Source organism: Lethenteron reissneri, chromosome 18 (genome assembly GCF_015708825.2).
Source record: "Lethenteron reissneri isolate LAM-NWPU_2019-01 chromosome 18, ASM1570882v1, whole genome shotgun sequence".
NCBI classification, from domain to species: Eukaryota; Metazoa; Chordata; class Hyperoartia; order Petromyzontiformes; family Petromyzontidae; genus Lethenteron; species Lethenteron reissneri.
Genome location: NC_083796.1, coordinates 10,293,744 through 10,320,053, shown reverse-complemented (window position 1 = coordinate 10,320,053; position 26,310 = coordinate 10,293,744). Strand labels below are relative to the sequence as shown.

Here is a 26,310-nt window from a genome sequence, read left to right as displayed (position 1 = left end):
TTAGCACGGTTGGCTACGTGCGGTGCGAAAGAAGTTCAGCACGCATACATACAAATGTTGGCAAATGAATTAAATTATATACAATTGTCTGTGCTTAGTCTTGCAGTTAAGAGGGATATATAATACAGTATCAGCACAAACGAGAGGAGTTTAACTGTAACTACCACATCTTGCATTCACCAAGACGTTCAATCTGTATTTCTCTGTACTGTGTCATTTTACATTGCAGCTTAAAAATACACCTTTGCTATTTTAACTCGAGTGTGTCATTGAAAATTAGAGCAGGTTTGCCCCTCTGTCACACAATGTTGTCGAGCGTTGTTATGTCTGAACGTGCGAATGTGGAGTATAGCTCGCTCTTCACGTGGGTTTTCTTGTTATTTCTGTTCCCGTAGTCAAGTCGCAATACAGGCTATTGGACTGTCGAGTGAACATAATTTTTTTTCCATTGATGGACACATTTTCAATTATGCCTTCACGGTGACAGCTCATCGTTGGAGATTTCACACAATACTGGCAGACTGGTTTATACTGTTGTGTGCCTGTGCTTGACATCTTACTCCAGTCAGTCCTGGTGTAACATTTTATCTTGTAGCTAGATACCACAATCCTATAAGTTGCAATACTACATTGAATAATGATTCAATGTATATAGCGCCTTTCATCGAGCATCTCAAAGCGATGTACAAAACACATCACCAAACACTCAGCGTAAAATAACTTGTGAAGCTAAAATATTTCATACATTTCATGGTAAAAGCCATTTTCTGAATCGACTTAGTAGTTGAATAAACGGAAGTGTATAAATAAGTTATAAGACGTGTTTTAAAGAAAGTCAACAGACTTGAGAGATCCTGATATCCCGTGGAAGAGAGCTCCAGAGCCTGAGGCTACACGGGAAAAAGTTCGGTCACCCATCGACCGGAGAACCCTCTATGAACTGGGAACGCAGAGAAGACCTGAGTTCCCAGATCTTAGAGACCTTGACCTTCAGGAGACACGGGCGCAGCATGTCTCTGACGCAGGCTGGGGCAAGGTGGTTCAGAGCTATTGTAACACAGTAAAACATTGGATTGCGAGCATGATTCGTTCCGGAAACGTGTTTGTAATCCAAAGCACTCGTATATCAAAGCACTCGTATATCAGTTGTGATCACGTGACGCTTGGCAGACAAAGCGTATACTACATGTACTTATTGCAAGACCTCGCTCGTTTATCAAATTAATACGTATTAAAAATTTCTGCTCATCTTGCAAAACACTCGCAGACCAAGTTACTCGCAATCCAAGGTTTTACTGTACTGCCTCCGAGTCATGCTCGAACTTTAGTCCATTTGCAAAGTTGTGTGCGTTACAAGTTGTCATTATTATTTAATTCAATGTTGATCGCAATGTATAAAATTGTAAATTTATGTTTCAGGGGTTTGTTTAGTAGGGTGTGAAGTATCGTTGATAGTGTGGGCTAATTCACAAGATCTGTCACACACTGGGAGTAGTTTAAATTTCATCTCAATGGAGAAACCACTCCTTATACAATGATGACGAATATGAGGGGAGAAAATATAACACTGAGCAAATTGAAGCTAATTTGCAGAAGCATTGGAAATGGCTGACCTCTGCCATGCACGCCGGCAGCAATACCAGGGCAAACACTCATTGGCGCTACCCTTGTGAATCGAGCTGAACAACTGTCGGTGAGAAACGCATGGCTTAACTGAGATGGAAAACACTGCACAGGACCAACATCCTCGGTGCACTGAGTGCACGCAACATGGATCGTGCGGTGGTGACATTGTCGAGCGGAGCGCATTTGTTGCTTTTTGCAGAGGTCCGCAGTTCGAACCCAACAGCCACTCTGGTTAATACTGCGAGTGTATTAATAATTATGAATACGTTAAAGGACCTTTGACATAATTCGCGTAAGAGTAGGTCATGTGCGCCGAGGTCACGGTATAAATTTGATAAATTACTTGTAAAGTCACTTAATTGCGTAAAGCCAAATAGCAACATCGCTCCCTCACTCATATGTGAAAACAGTGCCTTGACGATAGCCTTCAACCATAAGAACGGCGTGAATACAAATGTAGGGAATAATTAATTATTGGCATGCCCGCTCTAGCATCACACTTATTTGCTTGCTTACCACTGCAATTCAGTACTTGCAATTCAGGATGTGTTATTTAATTCCTAAGATTCTACCCTGGTCAATTTCTGCGGAAATCACACTTCTTCTTTTTGTGATTCACATGCTCACATCTCTGTACATTTACATCAGTGAGCATTTGTGTGTGTATGCATACATAACTGAGTGAGCATCCAATCGTTTGGTAATCCAGGTGGTTTGTGCTGTAGTCCCAGTGGTCCTGATGGTCCTCTTGGTAGTTCTGGTGGTCTCAGTGTTCTCAGTGGTAGTGCCTGTGGTACCAGGAGTCACAATGGTAATTCTGCATTTTCCCGGTATCAGTCCTGGTTGACACAGCGTTTGGGAGTGGTCGTGCTGGTGGTAATCCATGCGGTTCCAGTGGTCCACGTGATAACCCTGGCGGTCTTGGTAAGCCGAGTCATAGTCCCGTTGGTCGCAGTTGTTGAAATAGTGGTCCCAGTGGGGCAGCAGAGCCTTGTAAAGCCGTCGCTGCTTGCATACAGCCAAGGTCTCTGGGATGCGATCCAGGCTGCGCTGACCTCATTTTGGCTGAATGCTATGCTGGAATCGGGGTGACATTAGGCCAATTCCACACACTTGGCATTGACTATACATTTAAATGTCAATATTCGGGAATTTTGGCCGGCAGATATTTTGGTTGGTACCGAACCAACCAGTATTTACTAGAATCGTCGTTGAAGTGGTCGATGCCTCTCTAACATGTTTTTACTGGTGATACCAATTATTCCAGGTGACTCATTGATTTAAATACTAGCCAGCCAATATAAACCTGAAATAGTTTTTAAAATATATAAAATAGGCATCGGCCATGTGTTCAAATGGCGATTCCACTAGGCCAGCTAGGCCCCACGGGACCCTGCCTTCTTGCCTGAATGCCACGCCAGATTCCTTGCAGCCTGCCCCCACCCCCATAATTCCATGAATCCAAGTGGGAATTACAAGAATCTCTCAGCTCTACTGCAATCTATATATGTATTTCAACGTTGCTCTTAAGATTATTTTACGTGCATGGTGAAAAGTACTTGTATGAAACTTATTTGTGCTGTGTGTGGGGGATGCACATCTATATCCCAGCATATTAGAGACAAATCCAGATCATGTTGGACTCCACGAGGTGCGAGTGAAGAAAATGCATCCGTAAACCCATCGGTCCAGAATTTTTGAGTGTTACGTCCCATGTTTCTTTTTAGGCGAAGCTTTTTCTTCTCACGCGCAAACACTTTATAAAATGGAATTGACCAAACATCCTTCCTTATGAAAGATACTTTCTGAAAGTGTTTTGAAACTCGGTGAGGCTTTTTTAGGTAAATGCGTTAGACAAGAGTGGTGACAGAATGGCAGCCAAATGAAAACGCATCCAAGAAGTACGACGACCGCGGAGATGGAGTGATGATAACGGTGAATGTGCAAGAGTGAAAATGGTGATAGCAGCAGTGGACCGTGAGGGGTGGCGATGGCATGGGAGTCATTCATGCAGCAGTGGCTAGACCATGGCTGATGATGATGATGGACTATGCTTAGCATCTTGTTGAAACTTGCTCAATTCCCCATGTTTGTTAATACGCAGTGTGCAGATTGACCAAGTGAATTGGCATATTTAGTGATATCATCACCATGCTGAATAACACCACGACATTTTTTGTGTTAATCACAGAAGTAGCAGTGCCGGTACAGGCCCCCATATTGTTAACATACGTAACACTCCTGATGCCAATTTGCAGAGCTAAGACATTTCTCGGTTATCACTGTTTAAAAAGAAAACCGTGATAACACTTTTATCGATCCTGAAAGGAGCACGTTTGGCTTGGCCGTGACAAGAGACGCGTAAATGTGAGCTTTTTGTTTGGTTGGCTCGACAGCACGGTTTGCCACACGAAGCAAGGCGAAACAAAGCCTTAGCTAAGGCAATGCGTGTAGCAGGAGGTGGATAAAGCGTGCCGAGGGCTGGTGGAATGAGTGTTGGTCACATTTGTTGTCCTGGGTGTGATCGTCGGGGGCGAGTAAAGCTATTGTGAGTGTAACGGACATATCTGGCACTGGCTTTGCAGGTCAACGCAGACAGTGCGTCGGAGCTAAACGGGCTGGCCGGCTTGGCGAAGGCCAAATATGGAGGCTGAACTCACACAGTGGAAAATGCTACTCCCCCTCTACAAACACTGACCGTGTTGGAGCCGCCTTGACAGAATATTAATTTGATATGGCTCAATTACGGTGCACGAGGTTGTCAGCACCACATGCATTTGGACAATGTAGGTTAATAGAGGTTTTTTTTGGGTTAGATTGCGTAAATATATAAATGTGTCGTTAAAACCCTCCACCACCCGACACAGCCAACTTAGTAAGGTTTGTCACGTAAACAGAACGTGCCAATTCGTTACTAGTACAGCACTCCGGTGTGTTGGAGTTCCAAGCCACAACATTTACAATCTGAGTACGACGTTTTGCCAGTAATTACAACTAGCTTCATCAGGCGACAGCCAGATTTGTGAAGAAGTCCACCTGTTTCGTTCCTTCTATAGAAGCGTAGATGTGGTGACCACACTTCTGCGCTCTTGTACAAATTGGGGGGGGGGGGGGGGGATTAATGAGCCAACGTAAATTATGCATGCACAGTATGCGAGCCCCTTGATCTTGTCCTTCCTGTCCATTGTGTGTATTAAAATAGCCGTATCAACGGTAATCCCTATTGAAGTATGGTGCCCTGTATAGGCATGCATTTAAACAATGTATCGGCATGTTCTGTTGACGTGACAACCCTTACTAGTTGGCTGTGTCGGGTGGTGGCGGGTTTTAACGACACATTTATAAATTTACACGATCTAAACCAAAAAAACCTTTTATGGATGGTATTGGCCGCGAAAGCCTACGTGTTTAAAATGCAGGTTGAATACAATATCAACAATCCTTGTGCCCACAGTATATAAAGGCAGTTATAGCTGAAATAACTAACTGATAACCATAGGTATTATGACATTTTTATGATAGCAAACATATTCTTGAAGTGTCACTATGCATCATTGGAACCTCTTTTGCCGGTAGCAAAATATGATAATTGTTTTTTTACCCTTTTATCTGGCAACAAAACTGACACCTTTTTTACAAGGAGTCATGTTTGCATTGACCACAATACCTGCGGTCGGAATGCAAACAAAAACACAACTCTGATAATGTATGCACTATCCTTGAAATTGATTGGTCCACACCCCAGACATGTTTAGGTGACTATGAAAATGAATTTGACTTGGTGTTGATCACTACTTCACTATTGGCTATGCTTAATTGAAACGGGACTGTATTCATTATATACATGAAGTGATTTTATAGGAATTCATCTTTTTGGAAACTGACGATGATGCTCTTCCACCAGTGTATTCTGCTGATCTGTATTGACCAGGTTTTTGGGGTGGGCTTGAGCGTTTGTTTCCCAGCAACTGAGGTGAGGCAAACCAACAAACATTGCAACAGATCGATCGTAGGTTGCACTTTTGTTTCGTGCCCTTTGACTAATACTCTGTGAGATTGTCCATCTCGCTAGGGTCACGATTACCCAACAAAGGTGCTTGCGTTTTGCGCGGTGCATGGAAGCTGATTAATTGCTGGCGATTAGGACATGTTTAAAAAAACACACGCACACGGGCGAATCGGTAACGTTGAATGCGGTACTGCGTTTTAGGTTCCCAAAAATGATGATCCTTTCCTGGAAGGCCTGCATCGAACTCTTGAGGTTGACCACTTGGGACGATGGACAATTCAGCACCGTTAGAGAGTACTGTATACCAAATTCGAGAGCAGCTTTGCTGAAGGCTATTTTGAGTCGTCGACATACAGGAAATAAGATAGAAGGGTCAAAGCGCATCTATTGGACAATACTGTGGTGAGGCCATTACGCAAATAAAACGAAGCTTAAATGTAACTAACACGTTGAGGAAGTTTACTGAACAACATTGTTTTCCAGGAAGAACTCCTTTGTACATTATCAATGCAATCTTAAAACGAAACGAACGGCATGTTACACTAAATAATGATTTTAGAATCGTTTGATTGAAGATGCCTGAAGAGAGCCATAATGGTTGAATGAGATTGACGGGGTTCTGCTGGATGTGTGGTCCATCGTCAGCATGCCCGTGAGAGCACTCTGTGGGAACACATTCATTAGGCTTAATGTTCGTGGTGACGGTTATGCAAATCTATGTGCTACAAACATTTATGCCCAATGAGCATAAAACGTGTTCCACGGGGATAGGTTTCTGTACTTGGCCGTACGTCTTTTTACGTAAAAGTCACTCCAGATTTGTGTGTAGTTAGACTTATTTAAGGCTGTGATTTTGTGATGTACATTAAGTGTATATTTGGTTGCTCTGAGTGCCCTGATCACTGTTTGTCTTATTACAACGTAAACATTGTTTTAAGTTGTGCAGGGAATTGCTACATTTAATATCCACAACTATTTCATATCCACTCTTTCCTTTAAACCCACCGGAGCGAAACGTGCGACAAGTCCTGGTGAAATTAACCTCCCGTGTACATATTAATGTTTTACTTAATAAGAGCCTTGTGTTAATAATTATCTATTGCAGTCCTTGGTCAATCCACGTCCAGATGAAGGTCTCACCATACCATGTTGGTCATGGCCAGGGGCCGCATGCGGCTCTTTAAGGGCTGCTTTCGTGACGTTATTCAGTAAGGACCCACCGTCTCGTATTCACATACATTGCGGCTCTTGAAATGTTGGTCATGGGGGTCTGTGTGACTATACTTCACCACGCTGATTGGCACAGGTTGGGGAAGAAGGATCCCAGGAGCTGGTCTGATATCCTTCACCATCAATATTAGCCATAGCCGGGAGTGAAACCCATGACATTCGGTTCATAATGTAGTTCAGCGCGCTAACTACCACTCCACCCAGAGAGCTGAACCAAGGTAGCTGCCAGTGATTAAACCGGTGTTTCAAGTTGAGTGAGTTGTCAATCTCAGCCTGGTTACCAATGACTGCACATTATATAAAATGTGGGTTTGCACTTAATTTTGTTAAATTCCAGCTCTGACAAGAAACCAAATAATCAGTTTTGCTGTCATGTGACGAACATTAATCGCTGTAGCAGCAGGACTGGTGAGAAAGTGCTGCTGCCTCGTGTGGACAAGAGGTCACTTGGGAGGGATCTCTGAAGCAGTTTTGTGATATCTGCTTTCGTGGACCATTCGCGTACATCAGCGGTCGCGCTGCTCTGCGAGACTTGCAGATTGATTATTTCGTCTCGTGACATGACACCGATAGTATAATTGGGATACAATTGGGGGAGAAAGATACGCATTTTAAAAAGTTCAGTGTCGTGCAGAATGAAATCGATATCGAGCAATGTACGCTGTGCCACCTGCTACAAGACTCCCGTGTGGTCTTCGTATGCACGTGTAGGCAGCAGCTGTACGGTTTAAAATACATCTGACTTGCGTGCCTTTCACTTCCTGCCTACTGTACATGCTGTACGGTTCATGGTGGAACCAGTTTTAAACATTTGTTGTGTGTTATTTTCAGAAAATTCTGCCCCATCTCCTAGTTGACGTGGGTGAGAGGTCTGCGACTGAATGTACACGTTGAGATGTCTGCTGGCGATAATGCCCCTGCCTTGTTCACAAGGTGAAGTTAAAGCTGCTACCTGTTCCTGTCATTTCTTGAAGACTCCCAAGGTTGTGTGTGCTCTTGCCAGTACGGGATGATGATATTACTGTCCAGTTAGGCGAGTCAAAATGGTTTTAATTTATGTTGTGATTGTTCACACGTTTTAATTTTAGTGCGGAATGTCCAAATTGAGTGACCTCACAATGCTTTGTGAGTGTTGTGCTCAAACTTATAATAAGGCTGTGATTTTTAAGATAAAAACAATTATTGCAATTACTCGGCATGTCGTTTGTTTATAAAACTCACTGTTCTAACATGTGTACATAGTTTTGGCTTCATTCCTTGACTAGGTTTTTTTTTATAATTATGACGTGATATCTAGAATATAATGAGAATTTAAAATAAAGAAATGAAGCATTGCAAAATCTGACCAGGTGGTTTCAGTGGTAGAGCAAGCTGTTCGCAATCGGAAGGTCGTGAATTCAAATCTTGGTTGGGAGGTTGACTCCATCCCTCATCCCTCCAAGGTCCATACAATAAGTAATCACCGGGGAAGTGAGCAGTGGTTGTCCTTGTGGCTAGAGTCCAGCCCCGTCATGGGAAGGTGGAATTTTCACCAACTTGCTCAGGGCTGTAAAAATTAGATGATCAATGTCCCGAGGATAATTTGAGTGGTAAATCACTGACTAATGCACGAAATTAAAAGAGTACAGTACTTCTCCCATCAGTTTGGCACTGCTTTATAGAATTGGCCTTTATTAAGAACTAGATTGTTGGGGGCTCCTATGGCACCTATGGCGCCCCCGCACAACCACAGCCTGCAGCACCCCCCAACAACCACAGCCTGCGGCACCCCCCAACAACCACAACCTGCGGCACCCCCCAACAACCACAACCTGCGGCACCCCCCAACAACCACAGCCTGCGGCACCCCCCAACAACCACAACCTGCGGCACCCCCCAACAACCACAACCTGCGGCACCCCCCAACAACCACAACCTGCGGCACCCCCCAACAACCACAACCTGCGGCACCCCCCAACAACCACAACCTGCGGCACCCCCCAAAAACCACAGCCTGCGGCGGCCCCCAACAGACTGGTCAAGTAAATCCCCACCGCACAGCGTGCGGTGGGCCTTCATCCAGCAGTGGATTTAAGCACCAAAAAAACTCGAGTACTAATGTAATGGACAGAGCACGGCTCTCCCTCAGGGCAGCAGTGGATAAAGCACGGCTCTCCCTCAGGGCAGCAGCGGAGCGAGCACGGCTCTGCCTCAGCCAGCAGTGGAGAGTACGGGGCTCCCTCAGGGCAGCAGTGGACGGAGCACAGCTCTGCCTCACTCTGACTCACCCGTCTCCTCTGAGCTGCATGTGATTGTGTGTGAGTGAGTGTGAGTGAGCTATGTGTATGAGTGAGCCGTGTGTGAGTGGATCGACTGTCAGCTTTCCGTGGCTGCGTCTCCGGCGCTGTGGCCATGATGTTGCTGCTTCTCGGGCCTCCGAGGTGCGGGGCACACCACAACAACACGAATTGGGCCGCTCGCGGTCAAGTGACGCCCTTCAACCAATCTGGGGGCGTTAATCACAGTCACAGAAGGACAGATCTGGGCTATTATAAATGTGTACTAGCTTTACTACCCGGCTTCGCCCGAGACTTGGATTCTTGTCTTGGATTAATACACAGCCGACGTGGAGGGTGGGGGGGATGCGTGACGTCAACAGGCACACTGTGTGACGCTGCCGCATGCGGGTGACATCGCAGATGTGACATCACTGCTCACTTGCCGTACAAAATATATCCATTATTGCGCCCCCCCCCCCCCAATACAAAAGTATATTTTTATACTTTTTGCATTGTGTACAGTCTGGAAGCTACCCACATGCCAAATTTCAAGTTTGTTGCATGTTGGGAAGTATGCTAAACGTTTCGAACAGACACACACATTCACAAATTTCCCTTTTAGATTTATAGATATGCCTCGTTGCCTTTGTGGAAAGGCAAGGGTTCAACAGGTCGTTTCAAATGTGGCGTAATAAACAATACGAGTGTGCAGCGTGCATCAGTATAACACACCTTTTTAACGATTCACAAGGCACCACGTACAGTATGTTCCCAATACAGTACAGTAGTTTCCGCAGTGAGATGTGGTCTGATTGGAACCTAATGCGGTAAAAGGTTGACCTGTAACACCAAAGCCCCTCTATTATACGGTACTGTATCTGTTCCAGCTGATAGTCTGACCTTTGATATAAGCTTATTCGCCGTAAGTACATCATATAAATATTGTACGCATTTCGATTATTGCAGTTTTGGTTGGAAACCACTTGTTCCGACACAAAATACTGTGCTCAGAATTCCGTTTGTAATCATCCGTTGCTTATTGACGTGGTATTAGTGTCAAAAATGGTTCATGAACTCGAATTCTTTTCACTGCGTATGAGTGAATATTATTACACAAATTGCTAAGAAGCAGCAGCAGATGGCAAAACACCGGTGACAGAATGTAGCGCATGAGAGGAGGGCATACCAGAGATAACCTCAAGGTGGAATGAGCAAAAGCATCAGGGCACCTCAAGCTGTAAGATATATTTCAGCGGCAAAGGAACAGATGAATGCAAAATGAAATGTTGCCAACAATGCGAGCGAGCCCTCTACCCAGCGTGTAATTATTGTCCCACGGAGAACGTAAAAAATATTGTGGTCCCCATCTGGATGGACATATTAGAATGGCTATTGTGCAAAGGGTCATTCGCACAAAAGCTTAGACGGTTCTGCTATAACGCCACGTGTTTTCAAAACGCGAATTGGATAGAACTTGATGAATGTATTAGGGAGCACTTGTTTTATAACGCAGATGCGAATTGGATAGAACTTGATGAATGTATTAGGGAGCACTTGTTTTATAACGCGGATGCGAATTGGATAGAACTTGATGAATGTATTAGGGAGCACTTGTTTTATAACGCGGATGCGAATTGGATAAAAGCGATTGAGTCAACGGAACGCGTCGCGCGAGTCGGAGTCAGCGGTCGGGCGGCTGCCTCCGAGTGGCATTGCACAAGGCTTTGGGATGCTGCTGGATGCTTCGAGATGCTACCCACGCGCCTCAGTCTTTGCTCAGCCTGCATGCGCATCTCACGCGTTATCGCGAACTGTGCTTTACCCCACATTATGTATTATTTATAGAACGTGATTTTTCCATAACGCGGTGTTCTTCAGGAACAACTACCACGCTATTGGAGAGCGGACTACTTGCAAACGATCATCTTCCAAGATTTGACCACGAACTAAGAATGAGATGTGTTCAAGCATATCTAAATAATGGGCTTGCTTGCACATTGTTGAGACAAATTCGATGTGGCATTGTACCCTTAAACCCTTTTTCTGTCCCAATTGGACTTGTGTAGGGAACAAGATGTGCAATGTTAACGATATTCTTCACAAGGGTATTGAGTATTCAATGATAGTCATACATTTATTTTAAAAGTACAATTTAAATTGTTTCGGTATTTTTCCAGTTTGATTTTAATTGTGTTATTGGCGCCACATAATTTGATGACGTACATTCGGAAACCTTTGCAGAGTAGTGCAACGCGGTGTGAGAGAATAGCCCATCAAAATACATTAATCACAGAACCGCCACCTCTTCTTATCACCTTTTTTATTCACATACTAAGGGGCCTACTTTCCCACATTCCCTGCTACACGAGAAATCTTCATCGCATTTTCATCCCCGCACCTTTGATTAGCACGGTTGGCTATGTACGGTGTGAAAGAAGTTCAACATATAGCATTTTCAGGTTGTGCATTCACAGATTATGTTCTATTGCTTCATTTGATCTCATACTTTGCCCTTTTTATCACTTCCTCATGAGTCATGGAATTATATGTCAACGTATGTATAAGCATGTGCCGATTGCGTTGACATGAATAATGCTTAGAGCTAAATTTCGATTGAAACCTTTCGTGACTGCAGAGATTCATATTCTTGGATCTTTCGGTAAAGTCACGTAGAAAAGAAATAATAAAATCATAAAATTAAAACAATAATAAAATTCTCACGACGTTTCGGCCACAACACAAACAGCCGTCTTTTCTGTACACAGCCTCTTGGGAAGGCATGTGGTATGGGGGGGGGGGGCGCACGCTTTGCATTGTGGGATGTCAGACGATTGCATTTTGCGTGCTGGGAGTGGCAAACGGATGGTGTGACCAGGAGGCATTTAAAATGTATATCTGTGCGGTCATCTCCGTAGGGGGCACGAGTGGTATTGCTCGATGGACTGAGGCCTGTTGGGTAGTTTATTTGTTGTTGACGAACAATGCTTACCAGGGTCATTATACCCCAAACACACAGTTCACTTGGTATGAGCCCAGGCGGGCTAACGTCCAAAGGGGATTTCATCCTTCCAGAGCGTCCAGGAAAGAACATTCTGGTCCCATTGCATAGGATGTTTGCAGCTGTTGCGTAACCTTCATTCCAGTCCATGGCGAAACCCTTTTAACTCGCTAAAAGCAACGTGCGTGTGGTAGCGAACAAGACCCGCGCTTGACACGGCTCGACAACGCTCATCGATAAAACCCACTGTGGAGTTTAAGTTTAAATACTCTAAAATAAGACTTCGTCTTAGACAGCTGTGTGTGTTACAAAAAAGGGCTGTGGTTTTTGTGGTGAGGATTCAGCAGTGGTACATTGTCTGGTATTAATGCTGAACAAAACTGCTTACGCAAGTGCTTTACTTTGGTGTTTTTCTGGTGTAAACAGCTACATTCTTATCAGTCAGAATAAAACCATAAACACGTTGTTATTGAGTTTCTTATTTAAATGTGTATATTTTTTCTTGCCAAATAAGAAATCTCTAACGGTTTTTGACAAACAAAATTTGAGAAGAAATGCACTGCAAATGCATTTTTGTATTGCGTCGGCTCATGGTGCTGATCAGCTTGTTGACATCCTGTTGCATTTTACGTTTCGTAAAAAAACGATAACTATAAATTGCCTCCAACCATTCACAGCTGCTTTTCATTTGTCCATATAATTGTTTTTTTAAGGTTAAACTCTAAAAATAACACAGTGGTACAATGTACTGCCCTGCTATTGTGGATAAACAAAATGTAACTCAGTAGCTAGAACTGAAGGTTCTGTCTGTTTTCTTTATTTGTGTTAACAGGGCAAAACCAAGGCCATGTGGGATAGCCCTTGGGGATAGCCCTCGGGGGGGGATTGACTTTTAATCACATTCTCTTTTTGCATCTTGACATTCCTGGGTTTTCTTGGTCAAAAAGCTTCCCCCTTCATTGGCATTAAGGGAAATACCAAATGAGGTATAGTGAGCACAGTTGATGACTAATGCTTATAAAACACACCCTCTGAGGTCAGGTCATGACTTGCAGCAGGTCTGATGTCATATGAATAATTTCTGCTGCCCGAACTTGTTTCACAAATACCTTTGGCCCTTGTTCACATTGGGATGGGCAGTGTTCAGTATTGGCTCCTGCTGGCATGAATTTACATCAATGCTATGCTCCACGCGCTTCTCTGGGTGGCAGATTGTGTCGAACTCATCTGTGCGTGACACGAGTGATTTCCCTTAGTGCATGGTAATGAACCTGTTTGGAAACATAATTTCTGTTTTGCGTTGCATATCTAACTTTACATGATTTTACAAACGTTACAGTGTAATGTAGGTATGAATCAAAATACAAAACTGTGGAGGCGACCAGGTTGCTCAGGGAGAGACAATACACAGTCTCAACACTTGAGTCAGAATTGCTGGAAACCTGGGTTCGAGTCTAAACCAGGTTCTTCAGTGGCCTGGGTTGATATTTGATTCCCAGGCGCTAATGTACGCACGCAAACAATTGTAATGCTAAATTTATATTTTCACTTAATTTTGTTTGAGTCATTCAAAACGAGGGACTCAACATTGTTGGGAATTAATTGCCTTTCTAAAGCAGGGCACGTGGAAAAGATGCACCACCTAGTGTGGATAAGAGGAAATTTAAGTGACCTGAAAATTGTTCTGTGATGTCAGCTCTTCCACGAGCCATCCTCTAACATGGGGGTAATGCCCTGCTTTCTGTGATGATTCTGAAAGGAATATTCTTCATCTTGTGATCAAAGATCAAAATAGGAATATTATATGGAGCAAAAAAATTAATGACATAGATTTATAGTAAGTTTTTTTTTTTACTATTGAAAACTCGATGCTGAGCAAACTTTTTTTTAATTAAACTTATCGTTAATGGAACACAGTATGAATTTTGTTTTAGACTATCAGCCCATATATTTGTATTTGAGGGGAGCTTTTCTATGAACCCAGAAACCTGAATGGAATCCCGCCCATGCCTAGCATCGGCGGCAAGTAATAATAGCCACCCCTTTACCAGCCTGCACTGACCAATGTGCAGTGAAGTATGATCAAACAATTCCCATGACTGACGCAGCGTGTGGAGACTTTCATCCAGCAGCGGATTAGCACGAGACTGTAAATTATTGTAATTAATAATTCGATTTGGCATCTGTATAGGTTTGCGGTGTCCACAGCCGCCAAGGGTCTTAAGGAGGATGCTACTCTGGTGAGCTTATTTGAGAATTACTGACACATTTAGGTTTAAGCACCCAAATGACCACTTGTGGTTCTCATGCAAGTTTGTTCATCACCATGTCACCATGGTACAACAACCATGGATCGCCAAACAATGTGCATTTCTACTTCCTCTTCTTTTAGCGGTCTTATCAGCTGGAGTTCATTTCATTTGCCTTTGAGTAAAACACAATAAATGAGACTATGTTAGTGGCAGGCATAGTCAGTGGTTCCTCTCCACATATATGGGATTTTTGTTGTTGCCAGCTTCAAATAAATTGAACCAAACATCCTGAAGTGCAAACCACCTGAAAAAGTCAGACAATTAATTGAGGCTTTCTGGGTACATAAAACATTACTAACATTACTTTAACAAACCTAGCTCATTAATTTGAAGCAAATGGCAAGGGTTTCAAAGATATCCACAGTATATATACCTGAAAAAAATACAACACGGTTCTGGCATGGGTTTTGGGGTCTCACCCCACAGTCAGTTTGATTTCTAGATAAGTAAAATTCCAGACGATCAGTAGCTGTACCATTTTTGTTGTTGATAACACCAAACACTGTAGTAAACAAGGATGGAGAGTCATTCGCCATCACGGGGAAACTACTTTTGGGCCTGCTGGCCATCATTATTTAGTCAGCCTTGCAGAGTTCGAAACACACCTGCCTTCATACCGTATTGACCTTTCGTTTTCACTTTGCGTTTTTGAAAAAATGCTTTAGTGCGTGTCTTGGGCCAACGCGACACTTGTTTTACATGTGTGTTGTGACACGGGGTACTGTTCAGTTTCTTGTTTGTCTAAGGTGATGGATGCTTTATTTATAATTTGTACAGCAATATTGTAGAGCACTTTGTTAAGATAATGCTATGATTGAACATTTTTTATTCATGTAAGGCTGTCAATTTTTGTACATGGGACACAATTGCTCAATTTGCGTCCAGATTGGAGGAATTGAGGCCTGTAACTTTTATTTCGCCATATTTTGATTCAATAACCTTTTATTTACACGCTGAATGGCAGCACCTCCAGTGGCTGCACTCGATGAATGTGCTTTGTTGCACGCCTATTAAATAGCAATATCTCTGTAACACTTGTTCGCAGCCATATCTGCCAGGACTACACTCCCTAACTCCTCTAAGCATTTGTGGTAGCCTTCAAATGTAACTGCCTATACAGGAGGCTGAACATAGCATTGGTTAATTTATTTTTGAAAAATGCATTTTTTTAGTCTTTTCTGTGCACTCAGCTTTCCCTTTTGATTCCTTGAAATGCATGTTCATGTGCTTGAGTGGTTTTGAGTAGTGTGCCTGCCGTTTTAGTCTGTTTAATCCTTGGTTGTACCAAACGATCAAACCGATTGGATGCGTAATAATAAATTACGGCGCTTTGTAAATTATCCTGTCTCAGTTGTGTGAAGGTTGTTTGACCATAAATCACCACGCTGGTCAGTGCTAGTTGGTGAGAGGGGGCCCATGACGAGCTCAGATATCACTCATCATTGATGTTAGCTTTGTCTGGGTATTAAACTCGAGTTTTCTGGGTTTATAGTAAGGTTGTTAGTACCGTTATTCTTTCATATCCGATAATAACATCGTGAAAACCAATACAAAATAGATGTTGTATTGCCCTGTGTCATTGTGTTTGTCATCTTATGTGTGATTGTAATGGCTAGAAAACTTGACTTGCAATCCAGAGGCAGTGGCTCGATCCAGTCTCCCAGTGCAGGCAGTCGAAACAATGGGCCGAGTTTCTTAAATTCCCTTGCCTCTGTCCGCCAAGCAGTATGATGGGGCCTCAAGTTAGTCGGCAGGTTTCGTGTGGTGGGGTAAAATGTGGGTACGCCCACCTCTTCCAACACATTTGATACCCCCTCTAGAGCTCCTTTTAGCAGAGGCCCCTCCGCCAACCAGTGAGCAATTGCAGGGTTGCGCCTTAATTTGTTTTCATTTTCGATGAAAAAAGGAACGCACCACACGGAGACTTAATGAGGCCTGTCTTCGTAGGATTAGGTCAGGGGTCGGCAACCAAAATAACAAGAAGAGCCATTTCTTTCCAATTCGGTACAAAATTCAGTATTTCAAGAGCCGCAATGCATCTGAGTACATACTGTACATACGTACATATCGTCAAGAAGCAGCCCGTAAAGAGCCGCATGCGGCTCCGGAGCCGTAGGTTGCCGACCCCTGGATTAGGTGCTATAAGATGGCTGCCACTGGCCAATCGCAGTCACACGTTTCCGTGCCAGTTGTAAGTTCACGCGTGCCAATTGGTGCATCCATTCCACGGTAAACGGTTGCCAGTTCTTGACTTTTGCAACCGGTAATGCGGACGGTTGCCGCTGTAATGGTTGTCGTTTAACTATCCTGGTTCAGAGAGCAGTGCGCTCCTCACTTCACCGTGGATCCTGTCCCAGTATGATATAACTAGGCACTAAAAAAATGCATGCCCGTTTTTCTAGAATGTTTTCCACTTTTTGGGAGTAGTTTTGTGTGCATGCGTGTGATATGTGTGTTCCCATGTGCAGGGGTCGGCAACTAAAATAAGAATAGACATTTTTTTCGAATTCAGTAAAAAAACATCACTTTCAAGAGTTGCAATGCTTTTGAATACGAGATGGTGGTCCTTAATAAATAACGTCACGAAGCGGTCCTTTAAGAGCCGCACGCAGCTCCAAAGACACAGGTTTGCCATCCCCTGCCCTAGTGGTAGAAAAATATTTGCGTCTAAAAAGTCAGAGTGATGTTTTTGAACAATAGTCTTTACATTCTCTTAGGTTTTTTCGGTAAAGTCACGAAAAGAAAAACCTAAGAGTATGAATCCTTGCAGTCACGAAAGCTTCAAATCTAGTCTTTACATTCTAGATCATCTTGGTCCAATTCCACTCGTGGATACAAATGGCATCTAGTGTCAACAAACCTTCTGAACATGACACAAATCTTCTGCACAATGATGCAAAAATGTCTCTTCTTGTTACTAAACCCTGTTACCAATTCGCGCGATATGTCTGAGCAGGCTATAAGCATATCTTTGTGTTTTATTATTGTAGTCCAACAGGAAAGAAGTTTCGCAGCAAACCCCAGCTGTCACGGGCAGTTGGACATGTGGTGGACTTGGGATGTTTCGACTTTCGGACGGGACGTATGATGCCCGGCAAGGTGCAGAAGAACAAACAGAAGTTGCGAAATGAGATGCTCAATTCTTCTAAAGTAAGTTTACCACGCACACATGCACACGGTAAATACACAGACCGTTTTTTATTCTCAATATATGCGACTTTCTCTGTACATAAACTATTTATTATAACCCATCGGCTGCACAGCCTGCTGAGAGTGCATAATTTCAGCAAGATTGATTTAAGACCAGCAGCCTGTAGACTGATTTTGACATCGTGTATCATGAGCAGAGTCAGGCTTGTTTGAATAAATGCTGGTGAACGGCTGATATTGCATGCAAGGACCTTCTCTTTACGATATGGGTCTACGCCACATGAGGTTGTCATCCACTTTGTTTTTTTGAGCAGCAACTTGAAGTGGTCCGGGCTCTTTGGTTGCCACTGCTGATCTTATTCATCACTTTTTATCGTAAAACGTTTTGTTAAAGCATTTATTCAAGGGCAAGTGTTATCTTTTAAGCATGATTAACATAACCTATGCACTTCAACCCAACAACGAACAATAGCAACCAGGTGCTTAACAATAGTAGACGTTGTCTGTAATTTGCAGAGTTGTGTGCACATCTTATGATGAGTCATAGGTTTTTACATTAAACATTATCTAAAATGGCATTATCATCTCTTTAACAGGAGTGTGCTACATCGGTGAAAGTAAGTAAGCAAAGTCCTTCTCTAGACCTTCAGCCTGTAAAGTGTGGCAGCCTCATATCCAAAGGACTAATCTTTTTCTTCCCAAGCAGGTGGCTTTCCCTCTGTGATTTCCACTCTTTCAACACTGTGCACCTACCAGATGGGCTATTTGTTTCAGAATATTAATTTAAATGTTTCATTAGCCATGGTCTATTTGTCAGAGAAAACATATTTACAGACCAATGATTACTTGAGTATTTTTTAGTTTTTTGGTTAAGGCAACTGTCTTTACGGTAATTGTCTGCTCCATTAAATTAATGCCAACCTACACTATTTGTGTTTTTGGCGCTTTGATGTGGGGGGTGGGAATCGGACGGATTATTGGTTTGTTTTGTTTATGTGGTTTATGTTTTTGTGTACTCTTGATTTTTTAGGGGAAGATGGATCTGAATACTTCTCTGCCAATCAGACAGACGGCATCCATATTCAAGCAGCCTATCACGAAAGTGACAAACCATCCCACCAACAAGGTGAAGCATGACCCCCAGCGAATTCTGGATCTTCCCAAACAGGTGGGTGGTACAAAACTGCTTATAGCATGAATGCTTTGGCAGTACACAAAGCTAATTTTTAATTTACAAATCATCTTATTATGAATGGATGTCAAGATTTGTATGTATGTATGCATGTTGAACTTCTTTCGCACCGTACATCACCAACTGTGTTAGTTGGAGGTGCGGGATGAAAATGCAATGAACATTTCTCTTGTAGTAGGGCATGTGGGACAAAAAAAGTATATACAGTAAAACCTTGAATTGCGAGCATAATTCGTTCCGGAAACGTGCTTGTAATCCAAAGCACGTATATCAAAGCACTCGTGTATCAGTTGTGATCACGTGATGCTCGGCAGACAAAGCGTATGCACGTACTACTCGTATTGCAAGACCTCGCTCGTTTATCAAATTAATATTTATTTTAAAAATTTGCTCGTCTTGCAAAACACTCGCAGACCAAGTTACTCTCAATCTAAGGTTTTACTGTATTCCTGACAAGACACCCTTCTGTTTGGAGTTTGGATGTTCTCCCCCAGTTCTGCATGAGTTTCCTCTGGGTTCTTAGGTTTACTCAAATAGCAAAAAAAAAATCCTGATATTAGCCAAACATCCCAATGCTAAAAATATCGACCTGTAAATGTACTCAATTGGGTTTACACGTGGCAACATCGCCGCCTGCAGTGAATATTTGGCATGACACTTCTGAAAAAAAGTCTTGGGACTCGCTGAGGCTTTCCTGAGTAAACAGGCATATTCGTAATAAATGATAAATTACGTAATAAGGTGGAAGATACCTGTTTCTGTGGGAGAGTATGAAGGTGGTCAGGAAGTGGACATATGAAGGTGATCTAGAAGTGGACATCTGTGAAAAAGAGCTTCATAGCTCAACGGATTCCTCCAGAATAAATATTATGATTCTAAAGTGACCTTACTTTTGTATTTTCAAGAAGAGATTGCAGAAGGTATAGGTGGTGTGGAACACATATGTGGGGTGCAGGAGAACAAAACAAATCTATAATGCAGTAAAAATAGGATGTGATTTAAAAAATTTGGCATTGATGTGCACAGTTTTAAGCCAGGATTAAAGATTTGACGACTGGAAATCAGCACGGCACTGCCTTCGATGAAACGAAGTTTCTCTGAGCATCTTGAAGTGGTAGCCTTTAAATTGCCTGATTTAATGTTTATTTAAGGAAATGAAAATTTAGTTTCACAAAAGTGTTTCTCGAGGCCAAATGTGAGTAGCTTGATGTGCACTTAAATTCCCACTCAAGAGAGCCTGCAAGAGATGTCGTGTTTAGAATTTGAGTAAATCTGCATGTAAATTAATCGTACCTAAATATTTATTATTCTATCATATTTTAATTTGCTCCAAAAAAACTGCTGTGAAATCTGATAGTTTTCAATATTATTAATCTTTTCAAGGTATTTTTCGAAGTGTTTTCCATCCTGTTATTATGTTGATTTGGCTGAATTACCATATCAGCATAAATTGTGGAGTTGTTAAAACCACATTCCTTATCCATTTGTCCAAAAGTGCATTGCAAATGTTGCTGTACAGTGATGTTGTAGAAATGTTGGTGGTTTCCTGATATTAGTCACACATTTCTGTAAATACTTTCGTGCATAATTGCACCAAAAGACACTTAAATATTTTTTTTATTACATGCTGATTGGTCCCATCGGTTCATTAGACACTTACATTTTTTGCATCGCCACGCCAAATCCCCTGAAATCTATGTTTATAAATAGATAATCGGAATGCTATCCTTGCTGTTACAGATGGCTTTGTCCATATTACATTTCTAAAAAAGTCATTTGCAAAATATGCACAATGTTAAATCACTACAAAGCTCTTATGTTTCCATATGCTACACCAGATAAGCAACGTTTGTTGCAGAGGTCCACTGTTCTAGCCCAGCAGCTGGGCCCTGGTTCATATGGTGACTGTATTAGCCATGGAGGACGTTATGTGAAGTTATTCGAAAATTAACCTAACACCAGTGACTTATTAAATTTCATGTAGACTAATAATTATGCATTAATGTAGTGTTCTTTTCAGTTTTTTCCCCTTTATGATAAAGCATTGTCTTAGCAGGAGAGAAATGTAACATTTATGCAATAAATAAAATATGGATTCCGAAACAAATAAAACCAGTCTGCAGATTCGACAGTAAATTCTAATTTGCTTTTACTATTACTTTTGAACAGTACAGTGGTTGTAAGCTTGAAAATGTTCATCTTTGTGTGCACTATTTGGGTTTAATTCTAAGAATGGTTCAGGTAATTTTAGAACTGCTGAGATGTCTGTACCCAATATAAACAGCAAGGGTATGTTTAGCTGTTTAAAACACATTCCTGCGGAGGGAGCTGGTAGGAACATTTGGTTGCTCGGTCAATGGCCTGCAGGGTCAACGGCGGCGTGGTGTATTCCACAAATATGGCCGACTGTGAGGGCGGGCACAAGCCGGCGTGAGTAGGTTAAACGTTGAGTTTTATAAGGGCACCACGGGGTGACCAGTCCCTCCCCACCCATTATGTATTTTTAAATCCTTTATATTAAGTTTGCTTGCTTGCGTGCTTGCTTGCTTGCTTACGACCGTGCAAACCTTTCGGTCGTTTTTTAACCCACTTCCCGTGATCCAATCGAGCTGACATTTTTCACACAGACTCGTTGTGCGAGACAATTAATGTTCGTGAAATTTTTTTCTCCAAAATTTTACACTGTTTAGGGAAAACAAATTAAATATTTAATTACCAATTGTTTAATACTGCAGACAATCATCTGACCCATAGGTGGCAGCCATCTCAAGCCAGAGGACGAGAGGACTCTAGCCGCCACGCATATAAAGGATTTAGAGTGAAAAACTTTGTTTTTACGGGTTATACTTATTTTACAATATGTGTCCAGACTGAGGCTGCATGCTTCGCTGGCACCGTGATTCAGTCCGCATATCAAGCAAAGTCTTGAAGGTGTTTAACACCTTGTAGGTTTTCGCGACCAATATTATCCATAATAGAGGTTTTGTTTGGGTTAAACCCACCAACATACAGTGTGCTGTACTAGTAACTAATTGCCATGTTTCGTTTATGCGACAAACCTTACTGTTTGGCTGTGTCGGGTGGTGGCGGGTTTAACGACACATTTATAATTACGCGATCTAACCCAAAACACCTCTGTTATGGGTCTTAAGGTGTCTCTGCTCATGGCAGCCAAGTATTCCAAGACTTCCAGTTTCAACATATCGTGACAAGTTTGGATAAATTGTTACTTCTTCATTTTCTGTATGCTTATTAGTGGTCTTTGCTAAAATAAATTAATATAATTTGTAGTTACGTGGTATTGGGTACGGCTTGTTTTGTTTATTTTAACGCAGTTTAAACACCTGCCATGTGTACAATTGCAATGTGTCGCCATCCATGGGTAGTCTGTGATGTCATATTACACCTGCAGAGACCAGTGATAAGTGTTTGTTTTTCAGAGCAAGCCATGAAGTGCATTGCTTGTGGCGTGTGCCGTACACTACCGTTTGATTTGCCTGTGTATTTCGGAGGCATGATGGCAAACAGATAATTTTAAAAGGAAGAAGCGAGTAGGAACGAATATTGTGTTCCACGTTTCAAATCTCCCATTGCGTGTGGCTACCAGTGAGAGACCTATTGACAATTCAGCCATTCATATGGATTTCCCAAGTGGTGTCTGGTCCCAGAGATGAAATTGAACATGCTTAAGATTCCAATGAGAGTTGGTTATGTCTTCCCTTGCGTTTCATAGTCAGAATTTATCAAGAATCTATAATAAAGACGGCAGCTTGTTGCTATTATTATTTGGGACTCGGCACATTAGAAATTGTTGGTGCCTTTATAGAGCAATGAATTGGGGTTTCCAAAGACCCTGTGTCCTAAGTGTTACGTGTTCTTTATGATTCCATATGATTGAGTGCTTTGCGTATCGGGGAGCCTATTTTGTTCATAGTCGTGACTTGCGGCTTGCATTTTGGGAAAATGTGTTTTAGGATTATACGTGAATCTTCAGTTGAGGCCGGTGTAGGCTCTGTGTACGTGCATCAGTATTGTGCAATATATACACAACACACGAAGTTCTCAAACCGTTGGTACAAAATGGTTTAAAAACAGCCAAATAGATGATTTCAGAGAGAATCTATAGGTAAACACTTCCATAATATGAAGGTGGTTTTAAACAGTTGAAAGTGCGTATAATTGTGCTGTGTTTGTGTGAGAATCCATCACCCTGCTGGTTTGTACATCAAGAGGTTTATTTATTTCCTGCACCAAGGGAGGCAGTGGAGGGCTTTTGGAGTGAAGTGGGGCGTAGTTGCGTGTGGGTGGTACACGGAATGTTGCCAGAGCCGTTGAAGCGTTGTCACGGTTTTACTGCAAGAAAAAAAAGGACTTGACAAATGGTTATAAAGGTCCATTGTTTGCAGTGACGATTATACAGAATGTATACTGTATATAAAATTGGCACTTACATATTTTATTATTGTTGTTGGATTAGTTGAGCTGGTGATGATGTCTGGTCGTGTAGCGTTGGCGATATTACTTTATTTTCCTAAGAAAACCTCACTGAGTATAAAGACAGTTTTCTTTTGGGAGGTCATACATTGAATTATTGACCAATTCCATTCATGAAGTTTTGGCATGTGGGCGAAAACCTTGGTGTACCTGGAAAATATCTACAAAAACGTGGGAGTAATTTTAAAAGCTCCATACAGATTCAAGAATCTGTGCTGTACTGCCATCTCATGGCTGTCTTGCAGCACAAGCCTATAACAACTAGTATAGGGATGTAGTCTCCCAACCATGTACTAACTAGGGGTAACCCTCCTTTTTTTTCTATATCTGATGAGAATTGGGCACATTCAGGGTAATGAGGTCATACGTTAAATGTTATTTTGGTGATGAAACATGCCCTCTACTGCTTTTCTGTAGTGTAACAGTTTACAGCCCTTTGTCAAGCCACTGATGGATAAAGGCCTTCCCAAGCCATATCAGTCATTGGATATGCTTGATCATAATTCACTTTGCTGGTCTGTGCGAGGTTGGTGACAGGTTTTTTTGGGGGGAGGGGTCAGGACTTGGTCAGATTTTATTCGCCACTGATTATCGTGGGTATGATTCAAACTCGGGTGGTATCCTAATCCTAACCCACTGCGCGCTCCCCTTTTACAGTCACCACGCACGTACGCACGCACGTACGCGGCTGTAGTTAAATGTTTTGTACAGTTGGCTCTCTTTGTGCTGTGCGTGACTGCAGGTGTTTTGGGAGAAGCGGCTTCAGGGCTTGAGTGCGTCTGACATTGCGGAGGAGGTGATGAGGGCCATCGAACTGCCCAGGTTATTACAAGGTGAATGCCCCCGCTCAGGTTTGGATATCTCCTACGCTTGTGCTACACTGGCGTTTAATTGAAATGTCGCTACAGCCGCATTACGTGTAATTCTTACGAATAACGAGAAGCTTTGCTGTAAAATAATGCCGGCCTTTTAAAACGGTATTCATATTTCCGAAGATTATATTCCAGAAAAAAAAAATGTCACTGAATTTTTAACAAAATCTGTTTTTGTCAGTTGGTTTAAACACTAGAATACTTATAAAAAATTAATGTATATTCTTGGTTCTTTCAGAATATTAATCCCTGCAGTCACAAAAGCTTTAAATCAAAATTAATGTAACTAAATAAAAAAAAAAGTGTTTTTGTCAGTTGGTTTTAAACACGAGAGTAATAAATAATATCTCACAATGTGCATGCTTAAAATGTCCATCGTGCTTCTTATGAGCACCGCGTTAGTGAGATGTTAACTCCCTTGCCTGGTATGTAGGAGGTTGTGGAGTTTGCATGTTCTCCTCATGGTCGCGTGGATTTTTCTCCGGGTCCTCCGGTTCTTCCCTCCATTTAGAAACGTGTTTAAAGTATGATAATTGGTTCTTTACCCTTCTATCTGGCAACAAAACTGACACCTTTTTGCAAGGAGTCATGTTTGCATAGACCGCAATACCTGCAGGTATTGCGGTCTATGCAAACATGACTCCTTGCAAAAAGGTGTCAGTTTTGTTGCCAGATAGAAGGGTAAAGAACCAATTATCATATTTTTACTGGCAAATGAGGTCCCCATAGTGTTTAAAGTATATGACTGCTATACATTTCCATGTGATAAGCCACTTCGTTGAGCTATCATTTTACCTGGTAAAATTAACAAGTTTAATCGTAATGTCATAGCCGTGATGCATAGTTCGAGGCTTGTGCTCAGAATTTGGCTTTTGCGAGTACATCTGTGTTTCTTTGTGCACTGTGGGCACAGTGGGGAGCAAGTCGGTACCTTGTCAGTCATCCCAGTCACTTAAGCTGTGACACCTGGGTCTGTCCTGTGACCGGTGAACTGCCAGTGAGCTTTCAACGCGTCATGTGACATCGGAGTGCACCTACCGTGACCTCAAAAGCACTTCTAGATTTGAAGCTTTCGTGACTGCAAGGATTCATATTCATAGGTTGTTTCGGTAAAGTCACGTAGGTAAAAAATTAAAATTAATTAAAGTAAAATAAAAATAAAATATAAAGCACGACGTTTCGGAGGCAACACAAGCTTCCGTCTTCAGGTGGAACCGTCACAGCACGACTGCTACTTGATAAAGCAGTCGTGCTGTGACAGTTCCACCTGAAGACGGAAGCTTGTGTTGCCTCAAAAGCACTGTAGGTGACATTGCCGTCACTTGGCGGCGAACGGCGGGCGCCGTCGTGCTCTCTGACACTCTGACTGGGCTGGGCAGGCATAGGTCCCAACATCACAGGCGATGCGCTGCTGTCGACCATCACCAGCGCGCTGCACCACAGCAGCGGCCCCATCACGGGGCAGCTGTCAACCGCCGTCGAGCGCAACCCCGCGGTGTGGCTCAACACCGGGCAGCCCCTCTGTAAGCCCTTCGTCGTCACGGAAGACGACGTCAGGTGAGTTTCCAGACTCACCCGGAGCGTGTCGTCATCCATGTCGTCATCCGGAGCGTGTCCAGGGGTCAGCAACGAAAATAGCAAGAAGAGACATTTTTTTTCGAATTCGGTAAAAAAATTATCTATTTCAAGAGCCGCAATGCAAGTGCATGCGAGACGGCGGTTCTTGATAAACAACATCACGAAGCGGTCCTTAAAGGGCCGCATGCGGCTCCGGAGCAGAAGGTTGTCGACCCCTGGGTCGACCCATTAAAATAATATACACACATCGCAGTTGTTGCCAATCAAGCCTGATGATTAGTGCAGCACGTTGGTAACTGTGAATCTGTGATCTTTCCTGGTTCAGCTCAAAGGGCTGGGTGACTCATCGCAGCAATCATTCTCAATCATTATTTGTGGGTAATCCTGTAAATTCGCTTTTATCACTGCCGGTTACTACATTGTCCGACTCGCGAACAAATGGCTTACTTGGGCAAGGCACTGGAATGAGATTTTAAACATTCCCTCTAATACATTGAGTGTGCTTATTGTACGTTATTTATGAAAATAATGTGCTCATGCCTTTATTGGAGCAGTGGAGCAGCGGTTAGCGCGCAGTGCAATGAACCCCGT

At 42.6% G+C, this 26,310-nt stretch overlaps 1 protein-coding gene across 4 annotated transcripts in view; it reads left to right on the top strand.

Annotated features, from left to right (window-relative positions):
* Positions 1–26,310, top strand: part of LOC133343851 (methyl-CpG-binding domain protein 2-like) — a 44,186-nt gene that overhangs the window by 8,554 nt on the left and 9,322 nt on the right. The window contains exons 2-6 of one of the 4 annotated variants that reach the window (XM_061553766.1): positions 17,424–17,583; positions 18,180–18,200; positions 18,614–18,751; positions 24,012–24,102; positions 25,521–25,698. In XM_061553766.1, coding sequence (XP_061409750.1) covers positions 17,424–17,583; positions 18,180–18,200; positions 18,614–18,751; positions 24,012–24,102; positions 25,521–25,698 — 588 coding nt within the window. Of the gene's footprint in view, positions 1–17,423; positions 17,584–18,179; positions 18,201–18,613; positions 18,752–24,011; positions 24,121–25,520; positions 25,699–26,310 lie in introns of all 4 variants that reach the window. The other 3 variants (XM_061553765.1, XM_061553768.1, XM_061553767.1) reach the window with 3 other exon arrangements.